Below are 13764 nucleotides of genomic sequence, written 5' to 3' on the forward strand. Positions count from 1 at the left end.
CAACATCCAAGTGGAAATGCAGGCCACGAAGCAGAGACCTGTAGAGTCTTGTAGGATCGCTGTGTGGGGCACACACATTAGCTGTCAAACACATGGCCAGAGAGTAATTGTCCTGACTTCTCAATTTACTAGGGATACTCCTGTAAATGAGCTGGACAGGAAAGCAGCATCAACTCATTCTGGAGGTGACATCAAAGTTGCCATGGTGACTTTCCAGGGAGCATTTGGCTGTATTCATTTGGGTGTTGGGAAATTCTAGACAGAGGAAAGTGAGGCAACAAAGAGCTCACTCTAGCTTAAGTAAAAAAAATGACTAGAGACAGTGTTGGCAAAGGGACACAGTGTAATGGACGTTAATTTCTGCAAGTGTCCTAGCGCTATGATTAATTGAAAGAGAAAAGCCAGGGCCCATCACCAAAACCCTGTGACAGCCAAAACTCTGAGTGAAGCTCTGAGCCCTCAGTTGGAATTTGTTTGCTTGGTAATCACTGATTTGTTCACATGTCTGAAGGTTTGGTGACCATTCAAAATGCAGCTGATGAAAGAGCATTAAAAACCTCTGAAAGTAGAGAGTTGCATTGACACACTATTTTTCCTTTTGTTCACATGTATATTTCCATTTCCAATGTAATGTCAAATCTTCTATATATTCTCAGTAAGGATCCATTCTTCTACCTCTATCCCCATTGGTAACACTGTTCTTTTACAGTTACACATTATCAGCATGAAGCTCAATCAAGAAATGCACATATTGCATCTGCAGAATATTTTCTCTATGAGCAGATCTTTAACAATTGTTCAAGGACTTTTACTTCCTCCACATTCTCCCTCCCAGTGGTGGATATTGACACAATGTGTTTCATCCAGAATAGCCTTGATTATTAGATTGTGATGGTTACTTTAATTCCAGCCAGCAAAATGGTGTTTTCTCCTCTTATTGGATCATAAGGAGTTTGTTTGAACTTATTTTTCAAAAGTGGAAAGTGTACTTAGGAACTTTAAGTTTGGGGAGCTCTCTATGTGTACTGTACTTTTCCGTTATGTTGGCCAATACATATATAGTAGGCATAATGCATCCTACATTAATGTAAATTACATGAACAATATTAATACTGTATACATTATGTTAAAGAATTATGCTTCCCCCACAATTCTGTGCATCCGTGTCAAATATCCAATAACCCTTTGCAAAGCTAAAGTAAGTGTAAGCATTAGAAGGTTGGATACCTGTCAAAACCAAGATCTATCATTGGTGTATCCTACAGGTTGCAATGTACCTCTATGCCCAACTGCTTTGGAATGTAGTACCCAACAATAAGACAAGTACAAAGAAAAAAAATGAGATAAGAGGCTGGTGCTTTGGACTTCCGTGATGTGTGATCAGTTTTATAATGACTTTTACAAGCTATAAAGAGTACTTGCTGAAACACTGATCTGTGCACCAAGCCGTCTGTACAAGATTAACACGCTGCAAGATAAGATTGGTTTCCCAAGAAGGAGGGTATGTATATCTACTTGTTTGTATTGTACTGCTTTCGTCTTTAGACAATAGATTTGGCTCGGTTCAAATTATTTGGGGTGTCACATATTTTTAAGAACAAACCATGAATGTTGTCAACTGACTACACCTTTACATAAAATAATAAACTATTAGAACTGCAAGGAACCTTGGGAGGTCATCAAGTCCAATCCCCCACACTCATGGCAGGAACAAGCACCACTTACACCATCCCTGACAGATGTTTGTCTATCCTGCTCTTAAAAATCTCCAATGACAGAGATTCCACAATCTCCCTAGGCAATTTTTAGTCAAAAGCTCCTATGCAATGTATTCATTAGAAGGGCAGGATTTCCATATAGAACAGAAGTAATATTCTAAAAAAATTTAAATAGATTGTTAAGGCATATAGAGAACCATGTCAGGCTATTTTCAGTTTATGATTCCCTCTGAGCCCAGTACAGTGAGAAAGATGCTTCAGGGGGTAGCCAAGTCTGTCATCCCGTACAGACGAACTTAAAAAACAACAAATGGTCTGGTAGCACTTTCTAGGCTAACCAAACATGTAGATGGTATCATGAGCTTTCATGGGCACAGCCCGCTTCTTCAGATGACTCCAGTCACAAAAGCTCATGATATCATCTACGTGTTTTGTTAGTCTATAAAGTGCTAGCAGGCCATTTGTTGTTCTTTTAAGTTAGAAAGATGTAAGCCAATATACCTAGCTATACAGGCAAGAGGATGCTAAACTTAGTCTTAATGCAAAGTTTTAAAAAAATCTTAAACATTTCTAAAATGGCTTTCCCTTCTACCATATGCAGCTCAGTCTCTTGGGCATAAGGTATTGGTCTTAAATTCACATTTATAACATCTTTATAAACACACTTCCAGCAGCACTCACGCCCATAACCCGTACTCATTCCATTCAAGACAGTTCAACTATTAATGCAAGAAAGAACTACTTGTGTGAGCAAGGGTTACTAAGTGACAACTATGTCCCTGCCAATCACAATATTTACAAAACAAGTACGCTTAAGAGTCAGAAAATAAAGCAATACAGACGTAAATCATTTAGCATTGTTAGCAACTAGAGCTCCTAGACTCAGCAGAGAGGAGTCCAGGAGAAACACAAAACTAAGAAGTCCTGATGTTCTGACAATGAAAGTGAATTCTGCTATCGTGTAGCTGCCACCTCTAAAAATGTCCTTTTCCTCCTTTTCCCTGGGTTTAGCTTCAACCAGCAGGTATTATTGCAGATATTCATCTCAAGCAAATTGGGCTGTTTACATTAGATGTACAGAAGATACAGAGCCAGATGTTCACTTTTCCTGGGTGTGGCCAAATTTCCCACAGTCTCAAAGTTTGTTTATAGCTACCACTCCTGGCTTTTAGTGTTCTGTATTGTTTTTTAGCTCTAATTTACCCCTAAATGTCTTCTAACAGCCCAATAAGCAGAGGAAGTATTGGCAATGCCGCTACACAATATTGACCTCCTGCGGTCCGTAAAATTTTCTAATGCGGAACCGGTCAGGTCCCGAGGGTGCTGGATTAGAGAGGTTTCTCCTATATTTGTTTTAATGTCCATCCAGAAAACCTTTGCTCATGTAGCAGGAGTTGCAGCCTATTCTTTGGCTTCCCTAAAATATTACACCCTCCTGGAGACAGGATCTTAACAAATGCCTCTGTGAGCCCGTAAGTGTGACAACATGTCCTTTTCAGAGCTATGCTTTCTTCAACAATGTTTCCAGTCTAATTACAAAATTCACAGGAAATTCTGATACTACCTTGGGCACTAATGTCCTAGCTAATAGAAAAGGCTTCACTATTTATTTTTCAGAGGGTCAATAATTAAAGCCTGGAGCTCACCCATCACTCTCAGTAGATGTAATAGCCAAAGGAAAGCTCATTTTGAGGGAAGCATGGCGCGATGGACGTTTTTAACAAGAGAGAGAAACAAGAAGTCGGTACGGTATTCCCATGTTCAGCTTTTAGTTCATATTTCTCGTGTCAAGGTCCAGTTCAGGGAACAGCATGCAACTGTTTAATGAACAAGGCCCGTGGAGTTTTCTGGGCTTTTGTTAGATATGTGAAAGATGTTCCCACTTTTCATGGTACAGTAAGTATCAAATATATAAAATGAATTCTAAGAACTGAATTCACCTTTGATTTTCCTCCTCATCCAGCGAAGGGAAACCTAGGCTATTGAGTGGGGAGTTTTGCGCGTGCGTATCTAGAATGCATAGTGTGTGCTGACTGAACCATAGCAACACTCTGATTGGATGCAGAGGGAGTGCATGGCTCTTACAGTCCATGATGTGTACAATCAGAATGCACCTCACTTCACCTGCCCTTGTTTAGTAATATCGGCAGGAAAAAAAACCTATGTAGACTGAAACCAATGGAATCTGGCAGCTCTGCAAGTGGGCAATGGTAAACAAAACATCTCGCAGACCCCACATAGAAATCCAATGAGCCACATGTTTCCCACCACTGTCCTAAACATTAACTTCCAGATACCAAGTTATAATAACCTCACCTGTTTCCTGAGGATTGCTCATGGCATGTATATACCATTATAATTATTTTGTCAATGGGAAAGTGGGAAAATGAAAAGGCTCTTAAAATTACTTTTACTGTGTGTTTTCCTTTTGGATTACAATCATGAAACTAAGTTTCATCATCAGAATGAAAAATAGTAATTCACTGTAGCTTACATTACATCCATCTGGGTAGTTTGTTTAAAAGTCTACCTGAGTCACATGGAAAAGAAGGGAAGGAATGCATTTTGTGACAAAGTGAGTGACTGATATGATTTTTGAACTATTAATTTACATTGGCTCATGTTCTGCACCCAAAAGAACCAAAAGTAAAATAAAATGATTGTGGTTATAATTTAACAATGAAATGGCACGCAAGTATTTTTCTGGGAGCTTTTTAATTTCTTACTTTTACTCTGGCATACTTTTGCTCATAACATATGTATACTTTAAAAGAAATGTATGGGATTAGAGAGTTTGCTGAAAATATTATTGAACTTCTTATGCAAAGGGCCAGTTTCTTCTAACTGACAATCACGGTCAGTGGATGAAAAATCTGAGACTGCATTCGGAGCTGAGAGTTGGCTTGTAGGTATATTTGGCACATAGAACTCAGCAGCAGATTCACATCTGACTACTAATGCTTCCAAACAGCTGATTCCTTGTGCAAACCACATAGTGAGAGATGCATGGACTCTTACTGCCACCCGTGTATTTGCAGGCACAACTAGGGCGGAGGAAGAATGGAAAGAAACTAAAAATGAAGCTCAGCATCCCCTCTTTGATCTTCAACAGAAGAATGACGATGCAAAATACACCTTTCATCACTTCCACCATATAAAGGGAAGCCTGCATCAAAATAACATTGGTTGATAAGTAAAAGATAAAGAAACTCTGGATTTGGCCTGCAATGAAGCATCTAGGATCTTCCAAACGTAACAGGCAGTGGCGGGGAACTATTATAGGAATGTTGCAATGCTGACTCACACAGTCTAACATGTTTTAGAAAATTTAGTAGGTTGAATATTTTAATCCATTCAGGGAAAAAACACCCAACAAAATATTCAGTGTCCAAATGTTGTCCCTTCAGTAACCTGAATAATAGAAAAAGCAATATTTTTCTAATTGAGTTTTCTAATCATGTGTTTTATTTCACATGACGCTAATATGGCAAGTCAATTCTGCTACTCAAAGTGTGTTGAATTATGCACATAAGTATTTCTAAAATCGAGACCTTACTTTTTACACTTTTGTTTTCTTTGGCCATTTCCTTCTCTCCACCCATATATCCTCAAGCACACCCACCAGAATCTGTTATTCGTTATAGCTCTAAAGGCCAGATTTCTTGTTTTGCATATCAGTGGAAGATGCCAATTCTGGTAGTGCTAACTAATTTCAATAAGGCTAGTCTATACTACAAGCGCTACACTGTGGTAATGATACAGATGAGAGGGAGTTCCCACATTGGCATAATAAATTCACCTCCACAACAGGCACTAGCTATGTTACTGGGAGAAGCTGTCCACATCAGTAGGTGTAACTTACATTGCTCAGTGAGAAGGTGTGAAGGAGAAGAGAGGTGTCCTATTCATGCCCGAGTGATGTATATATTATACTGACGTAAGTGGTCTTGTAGACCTGGCCTAAGTAATTATCTCTGTCAAATTTTGAGTGTGTTGTTATTCTCATCAGGAACGTACTAATTATTACAGTTTACACATGGGGAGAAGAATGAATTCTTTTAATGTTACATATTCCTGATTAAGCCCCTTGTGGGTAACTCAATAATTCAAATGTGAGTACATAGATTCTAATCACATTTTGCAATAGAAAAAGGTGAAGGAAGAGAAATGTGTTGCCATGTTAAAGAAATGTCAGGCCTCAGCATATTTTTATAGCCAAGTGCTAAACCCCAGAAAATAGGGATTTGTAAGGGAACTGCTGATGTAACATTACAGCATTTCAAACAATGCTATAATTATAGTTCCCAATTGCAGACTGATTGAAAGAATTGCCATCCAGGACAAAAACATCATAACTCACCAGAAAGAGTCAATCAGAATTCTTGGATTATAGAAAACTCATGAGACACTTATCTATACAGCCACAGCCAGAAGATGTCAAAGAATCAATTCATATACCGTTCCAGCTTAATGAAATCTGCATACAAAATTTATGAACACAGTAATATTCCTTTTTATCACACGTTATTAATGGTCATTTAATTAATACCTACAGCTGGAGAGCTTTGGTTCTGTATGATATTTTAATCATCTTTAGCCATGTATTTAAATGCATTTCATTTTATATCCATCAGTTCTTTTGAGATAAGAAAGCCTGTACATTAGCATGGAGATATTCAAGGTAGTTACTAATTTTGTCTTTATGCTGTTATTGATGTCTTTAAAATTTACTATCACTAGAAAAGAATTACATGTTCCACCACAAGAGCATTTGTTTTAATACCTGAAAAATAATAGAAACGTTTGGGTTATTTGAGAGAGATGTTACATGCCTATTCATTCCAAAGCTTCTTTTTGGGTTACCTTTCTAACTTGTAGTTCTCCTTTTTAAGCCAAAATCTGTTATCCTTCAAAGCTGTAAATCTGACATTTACACAAGTAAAAAATAAAAAAGCTGTGATACAAACAGCAATGTTTGAAATGAAATGAAATGACATTTTCTAATTATCCCATATTTACTTCAGAGCAATGTACCTGGCCTTTACAAATCGTTAGGAAGATATTTTTATAAAAGAAAAAGAAAAGATCACACAAGGAGGATAAGTAGCGGGAGAATATGTGGCCAGATCTCTCTATCCTTGGATACAGAACAAGAGTCAGGGTACGTCTACACTACAGCGCTAGTTCGAACTAACTTAGTTCGAATTAGTTAATTCGAACTAAGCTAGTTCGAACTAGCGCATCTAGAACTAAAAACTAGTTCGAACTAGCGTTTTGCTAGTTCGAACTAGCGCGTCCACACTGATTGGACGCAGGGGGGCATTTAAGGGCAGCTGAAACCGGTTCTGGCAGGGCATCAGGTCAGCAGTTGCTTTGTGTGGCTGCTGTCTGAGGCTATCTGAGGCTCGTGCTTAAAGGGACCCCCCCTGGACAGCCGGTTCTCAGCTTTTCCTGCTTGCTTGCCAACCTCGCCGAGGGACAGCAAAGCGTCGGTCTCTGTGCCCGTCTGTGTCGGTGCTTCCCTTCGGGGGGGACCGCCGCAGGTGGCAACATGGAGCCACGGCTCGCCCTGCACCTTCTGGTGCACGTTCTGGACTTGCTGCTGCAAGCCTGCCAGCAATGGCTCGAGGCTGCCTGGCACCACCTGGGGAACGTCAGCCCCCTGCCTCTCCGCCTGGCCGCCCTGGGGGCCGTGGAGGAGCCGCGGCGGCGCCCCGGCACCGGCGTGCCCCGCCGCATCTGGCGTCTGGACACCAGCAGCGACTGGTGGGACCGCATCGTCCTGGAGCGCTGGGACGACCGACAGTGGACCCAGAACTTTAGGATGAGGAGGGACACCTTCCTGGAGCTCTGCGAGTGGCTCGCCCCTGCCCTGCAAAGAAGGGACACTCGCATGAGGCCCGCCATCCCCCTCCAGAAGCGGGTGGCCATCGCCCTCTGGAAGCTCTCCACGCCGGACAGCTACCGATCCGTCGGGAACCAGTTCGGCGTGGGGAGATCCACTGTCGGAGCAGTGCTCATGCAGGTACGGCGCTCGTCGGCCACCGAGCCGGGGGGGAGGGGGGCTGCGAGGAGGGGATGGGCCGCCCCAGGGACAAAGGGGGGGGCGGGAGGAGGCGAAAGCGCCCCGCACCGGAGGGGTCGGGCTGTCCCGGCCGTACTACACGCCGCCAGGGGGGTTGCTTCCGGGAGTGGGGCGCGGGGCACTGCCAGGGCACGCACGCTCCCAGCCACCCGGGCGCCCCACTGATTGACGCTTTGCTGTGTCTCTCTCCGCAGGTGGTCAAGGCCATCAACCGGGTGCTGCTCCGCAGGGTGGTCCGCCTCGCCAACCCGGATGCCGTCATCCGGGGATTCGGCGCCCTCGGCTTCCCCAACTGCGGGGGGGCCATCGACGGGACGCACATCCCCATCCGTGCCCCGGAACACCAGGCGTCCCGGTACGTGAACCGCAAGGGGTACTTCTCCGTCATCCTGCAGGCCGTATGTGACCACCGGGGACAGTTGACGGACATAAATGTGGGCTGGTCCGGCAAAGCACACGACGCCCGGGTGTACCGGAACTCCTCCGTGTGCCAGCGGCTGCAGGACGGGACCTTCTTCCCCGACCGCCACATCAGGGTCGGGGACGTGGACATGCCCGTCTGCCTGGTGGGGGATGCCGCCTACCCACTGCAGCCCTGGCTCATGAAGCCCTACACGGGACACCTCAATCCCTCCCGCCAGGCCTTCAATAACAGGCTGAGCAGGGCCCGCATCGTGGTGGAGGGGGCCTTCGGGCGACTGAAAGCCCGCTTTCGATGCCTCCTCACCCGTCTGGACCTGGCCGAGCACAACATCCCTCCCGTGGTGGCGGCATGTTGTGTGCTCCACAATTTGTGTGAGCGGAAGGGGGAGGCTTTCTTGCCAGCCTGGATGGCTGAGGCTGACCGCATGGCTGGACACTACGGTCAGCCCCGCACCGCCGCCGTCCGGGAAGCCCAGCGGGGGGCCATCCGGATCCGGGAAGCCCTGCGGGAGAGCTTCCAGGTGGAGGAGGAGGAGGACTGACCTCTCCCTGCATGCCCCACCGGGGCCTTCTTCCACCCTACCCCCCCCTTCCCCTTTCCCCTCCCTACCTACTGTCAAATAAAGACACCTGTTTTTCCAACAAAAACGTCTGTTTATTTCACAGAACTGGGGTGGGGGAGGGAGGAATGAAGGTGGGAGAAGGGAGGGGGAAACCTGGGACGAGGGAGCTGGAAGGGGAGGGGAGGGAAGGGAGGAAGGGAAAGGAAAGCTCAGGGGTGGGAGTCTGGGTGCCTCTCCCGTCTCGCCACACTGCGGGTCCGGGGGCGTCGGTGGGGAATGGTTGTGGAGGGGGGGGCAGAGAGGACAGGGGGTGTGGAGGAAGCAGGAGCGGAAGCAGGAGGAGCAGGAGGAGCAGGGGGAGCAAGAGGGGGAGCAAGAGGGGGAGCAGGGGGAGCAAGAGGGGGAGCAAGAGGGGGAGCAGGGGGAGCAAGAGGGGGAGCAAGAGGGGGAGCAGGGGGAGGAGGAAATGGAAAGCGGTCTAGCAGGCTCTGGAGGTGGCCTCGCAGGGCACGGCCCTGCTCCTCCAGGGCCTCCAGACTCCTCTGGCGCAGCCTGAGGTCCTCCTGGACCCAGTGGTCCTGGAGACGGAGCTGTCGGTCCAGGAACCGGAGATGCCGCCTCTGGTAGTCCTCCTGGTTCCTGGCTGTCCTGCTTGCCCGGGCGCGGGCGGCTGCTGCAGGCGGTGTGGTGCGCCCTGCAGTCCCCGGTGCTGCAGCTGTGGTGCAAGAAGACCAGCGGTCAATGACCCCAGGGGCCCAGGTGTGTGAAACCCAGCTCCCCTCTGCAAGGCCAGGGCCCCTGCAGGATCCCCAGCTGCTGCTCCGTGGTGGGCAAGGCCCAGGCGCACGGTCCCGGGGCTCCCTCTCGCCCCAGCCCCCCGTACACATAAGGGGAACACGAGGGTACTCACAGGTGGACGCCTCCCCGGCCTCTGATGATGCAGGCGAGCGGCTCTGTGGGGTGCCTCGGGGGTCCCGGGTCCTGGGAAGGCTGGCAGCAGGCTCCTGGCTCTCAGAGCCCTCTTGCTCCTCCTCGGTGTCCAGGAGCGGTCCCTCTGCCCCGGGGTCAATCACGTCCCGGGGGGCAGGGACGGCATGAGCCCCCAGGAGGCGGTCCAGGGCGTGGAAGTGGGGGCAGGCCTCCGGGTCAGCCCCTGGCAGGCAGGCCCGGGAGTAGGACTGCCGCAAGTCTTTAATCTTGCAGCGCACCTGCTCCCGGCTGCGCTGGTGGCCCCTGGCGGCCAGGCTGGCAGCCATGCGTCCATAGACGGCCGCATTCCGGTGGCTAGTGCGGAGATCGTGGACATTGGAGGCTTCCCCCCAAACCTCGATGAGGTCCACGATCTCCGCACTTGACCAGGCGGGCGCCCGCCTTTTGCGCCCCCGGGCAGGCTCCTGGGAGCCGCCAGGCTGGTCGTGGGGAGCAGTGGAGGGCTGGGAGCCCTCGGATGGCTGGCTCATTGTGTGGCAGGTGCAGGCTGTGCAGGCACGGGTGCTGGCAGCCTTGCAACTGGCACAAAGTGAGTAGCCAGCCCATGGCCCTTTAAGGGCTCCGGGGCCGGGAGGGGGGCAATAGAGTTTCCCTGGTGTTGGCCAGAGTGGCCACCAGGGAAACCTGGGAAGCCTTAGCCTCCCACTAGTTCGAACTAAAGGGCTACACAGCCCTTAGTTCGAACTAGCTAGTTCGAACTAGGCGTTAGTCCTCGTAAAATGAGGTTTACCTAGTTCGAACTAAGCGCTCCGTTAGTTCGAATTAAGTTCGAACTAACGGAGCGCTAGTGTAGCGCATAGGAAAGTTAGTTCGAACTAACGTCCGTTAGTTCGAACTAACTTTCTAGTGTAGACATACCCTCAGCGATTAAACTGGTACACATTGCTTGAGATTGAGGCCATGTCTACTTACTGGAAGAAGAGCACTGCTACAATCGATGCAGCAGTGTTGATTTAGTGGGTCTGGTGAAGTCCCATTAAGTTGATGGCAGAGCACTCTCCTTCAGTTCTGGTTTTCGAGCTCCCTGACAAGAGTAATTTGGCAAGGGAGCAGATCCCATTGATATTGCATGGTGTAGACACCATGTTAAGTAGACCTAAGCTACGCTGACATTTAAAATAGTCATGTAATTGAAGTAGCATAACTTAGGTCGACTCACTACAGTACTGAAGACCAGCCCTGAAAATGCTCCCTCTTCTACAGGGACAAAGCATCTTTTTCAAAGGAACACACATTTATTAAACGGAATTAATTCTATAAGGCCAGATGTTCACCCTACAAGGACAGGGGAATGTTAGATGCACAAATGGGGACTGATTTAAATCAAAGTATTTTAAATAACCAATTTTAATTATATATTAAGCAGGAAACCTTGATTATATATTTTTTTACTTTAACCATGTTTAGTATTTGCCCTGCTTAGTTATTTTCCTAAAGAAGAATTGAGTCACATTGGTTTGTTACCATTGAAACATGTTGATTTTCAAATAAATAAAGCCTGTACACTTTATTACTTCCAAAAATACCCCACTATGAATGATGCATTTCTTATTTACTAGATTAGTTTTGTGCCAACCTCAATTTGGACAGAAACTCAAGTTCAAATAAAATAGCACAAAGACAGGATTTTTTATTATTAAATAAAACTACCTTAAGTGTGCTGCAGACATAAGAAAAAAAATGTTCATCAGAACATGTTTTGCATTTAAAATGGACTGAAACAAAGGAAGGATTTTCTGAAGTTAATGAATTGAACTGGCTTTTTCCACCACTATGTCACTTGATTTTAGAACTAGCAGATATTGTCCTCTCATACTTGGTTTTCAACGAGGAACACAAGCTTTCCCACATTTCCTGCCCCGAACCGATTATCAACTTTGAATGAACTGGTCAGTGAACTGAGCTAGCTGAACAAACAAACTAAACATAAATAAATTAATTCATTTTGTATGCTGATAAAAGCTGATTTAGCCCTTCAACAGACTCTGCTTCAAACAGATGCTCATTCCAGTTCAGTGGAATAGTCTCTTTAAACTCAGCACTAAATATATATTACTACAATATTTTTAATTTAATTGTTTTTAAGACATTATAAGTTTATGCGTTAACATAGGCTGTCAAGTTCAATTCATTTTCCTTTAATTATAGAAGATTAGAGATATCAAGAGGTCATTTAGTCTAACCCTCTGCTCAACTAAATCATTGCAGCCAGGGCTTTGTTAAGCCTGGCCTTAAAAACTTCCGAGGATATAGAATCCACCACTTCCCTAGGTAACCCATTGTAGTGCTTCACCATACTCCTAGCGAAGTAGGGTTTTTTTTTTTCTCCAAATATGCAACCTAGACCTCTCCCACTGCAACTTGAGACCACTGCTTCTTGTACTTTCATCTGCCATCACTGAGATGGAGCTAACTTAGCTCCATCTTCTTTAGAACCCTCCCATAGATAGTTCAAGGCTGCTATGAAATCCCCCCTAACTCTTCTCTTCTGCAGATTAAGTAAACCCAAACCCCACAGCCTGTCCTCATAAATCGCGCGCCTGAGCCCCCTAAGCATTTTCGTTGCCCCATGCTAGACTCTCTCCAATTTTTCCCACATCTTTTCTGCAGTGGGGGGCTCAAAACTGGGCACAACACTCTAGACATGGCCAAATAAAGAGGAATCATCACTTCCCTAGATTTGCAGGCAAAGCTCCTACCAAAGAAACCCCAATATGCCATTAGCCTTCTTGGCTACAAGGGCACACCTTGGACTCCTATCCACTCTCTCATCTACTATAATCCCCAGGTCGTTTCGGCATAACCGCTGCTTAGGCATTGCCTCTCCAGTCTGTAGCATCCTAAGCTTATGACTACACTTGTCCTTGTTGAAACACCAGATTTCCTTTGGCCCAAATCTCCAATTTGTGTGTGTCATGCTGGACTCTATCCCTACCCTCAAGTGTATCTACCTCTCCCCCCATTTTAGTGTCATCTGCAAACTTGCTGAGCATGCAATCCATCCCGTCATGTAGATCATTAATGAAGAAGTTGAACAAAACTGACCATGGGGTCACTCCATTTGATACTGGCTGCCAACTAGACATTGAGCCACTGATCACTACCTCCGGAGCCTGACAATCTAGCCAACTTTCTATCCACTTTATAGTCCATTCATCTAAGCCATACCTCTAATTTGCTAGCAAGAATATGGTGGGGGGGGGCTTTTTTTTTTTTTTTTTTTTTAAAGTCAAGGTATATCACATCCATTACTTTCCCCATCTCATCACAGAAGACAATTAGTTGGGTCAGACTTCCACTTGGTGAAACCTGATCCCTTTCCTTTCCGGCAAGTATTTTAAAATTGATTCCTTAAGGACTTGTTCCTTGATTTTTCCAGGGACTGAGATTAAATAGATTATTTTCCAGGGACTGATATTAACATCAGTTTTTATCCATCAAATACAGATGGACTCAAACCAGATGTAGTCATCCTCAATTTTTTGCAAAGTTTGGATCTAGAGATCAACACACCAACTTACATACCTCTTGATGACAAGGAATGTTCCAGCTACTATACTTAAATCAAGTTCATGGATTTAAGCTGTTGCCATACTCATTTGCCTCTCCATCACAAGGAAACAGCAAGATGTACTTGGCCCTGCCATCAGTTCTCTAAAAACATGTTTGAAGAGCAGCTTGAGGGTCAGAAAGTAGCAAGGCCTCAAAAACTCAAGATAAGAGTCTTTATACAAAGTGTGCCAATCTGGAACTGAAAAATAATGGGAATCAAGCCAAGGCAATTCCGGTTTGGCTTATACATACAATATGATGGGGACTAATTTAGCTACAACTACTCAAGAGAGAGATCTTGGAGTCATTGTGGCTAGTTCTCTGAAAACATCCACTCAATGTGCAGTGGCAGTCAAAAAAGCAAACACAATGTTAGGAATCATTAAAAAAAGGGATAAAGAATAAGACAGAAAATATCTTAATGCCTCTAGAT

The 13764-nt window shown here is 45.6% G+C and overlaps 2 protein-coding genes across 19 annotated transcripts in view; both read right to left on the bottom strand.

The window, feature by feature from the left end:
• FHIT (fragile histidine triad diadenosine triphosphatase) overlaps window positions 1-13764 on the bottom strand; it is a 1115730-nt gene that overhangs the window by 630010 nt on the left and 471956 nt on the right. The window lies entirely within an intron of this gene.
• LOC142830894 (uncharacterized) lies at window positions 8999-10618 on the bottom strand. Its single transcript, XM_075938438.1, has 2 exons — window positions 9700-10618; window positions 8999-9504 (listed from the first exon to the last, which is right to left on the bottom strand). The coding sequence occupies exons 1-2, from the start codon at window positions 10247-10249 to the stop codon at window positions 8999-9001; spliced, it is 1056 nt and encodes a 351-aa protein (XP_075794553.1). The 5' UTR covers window positions 10250-10618.

This window comes from Pelodiscus sinensis, chromosome 11 (assembly GCF_049634645.1).
Source record: "Pelodiscus sinensis isolate JC-2024 chromosome 11, ASM4963464v1, whole genome shotgun sequence".
In the NCBI taxonomy this organism is placed as follows: Eukaryota; Metazoa; Chordata; order Testudines; family Trionychidae; genus Pelodiscus; species Pelodiscus sinensis.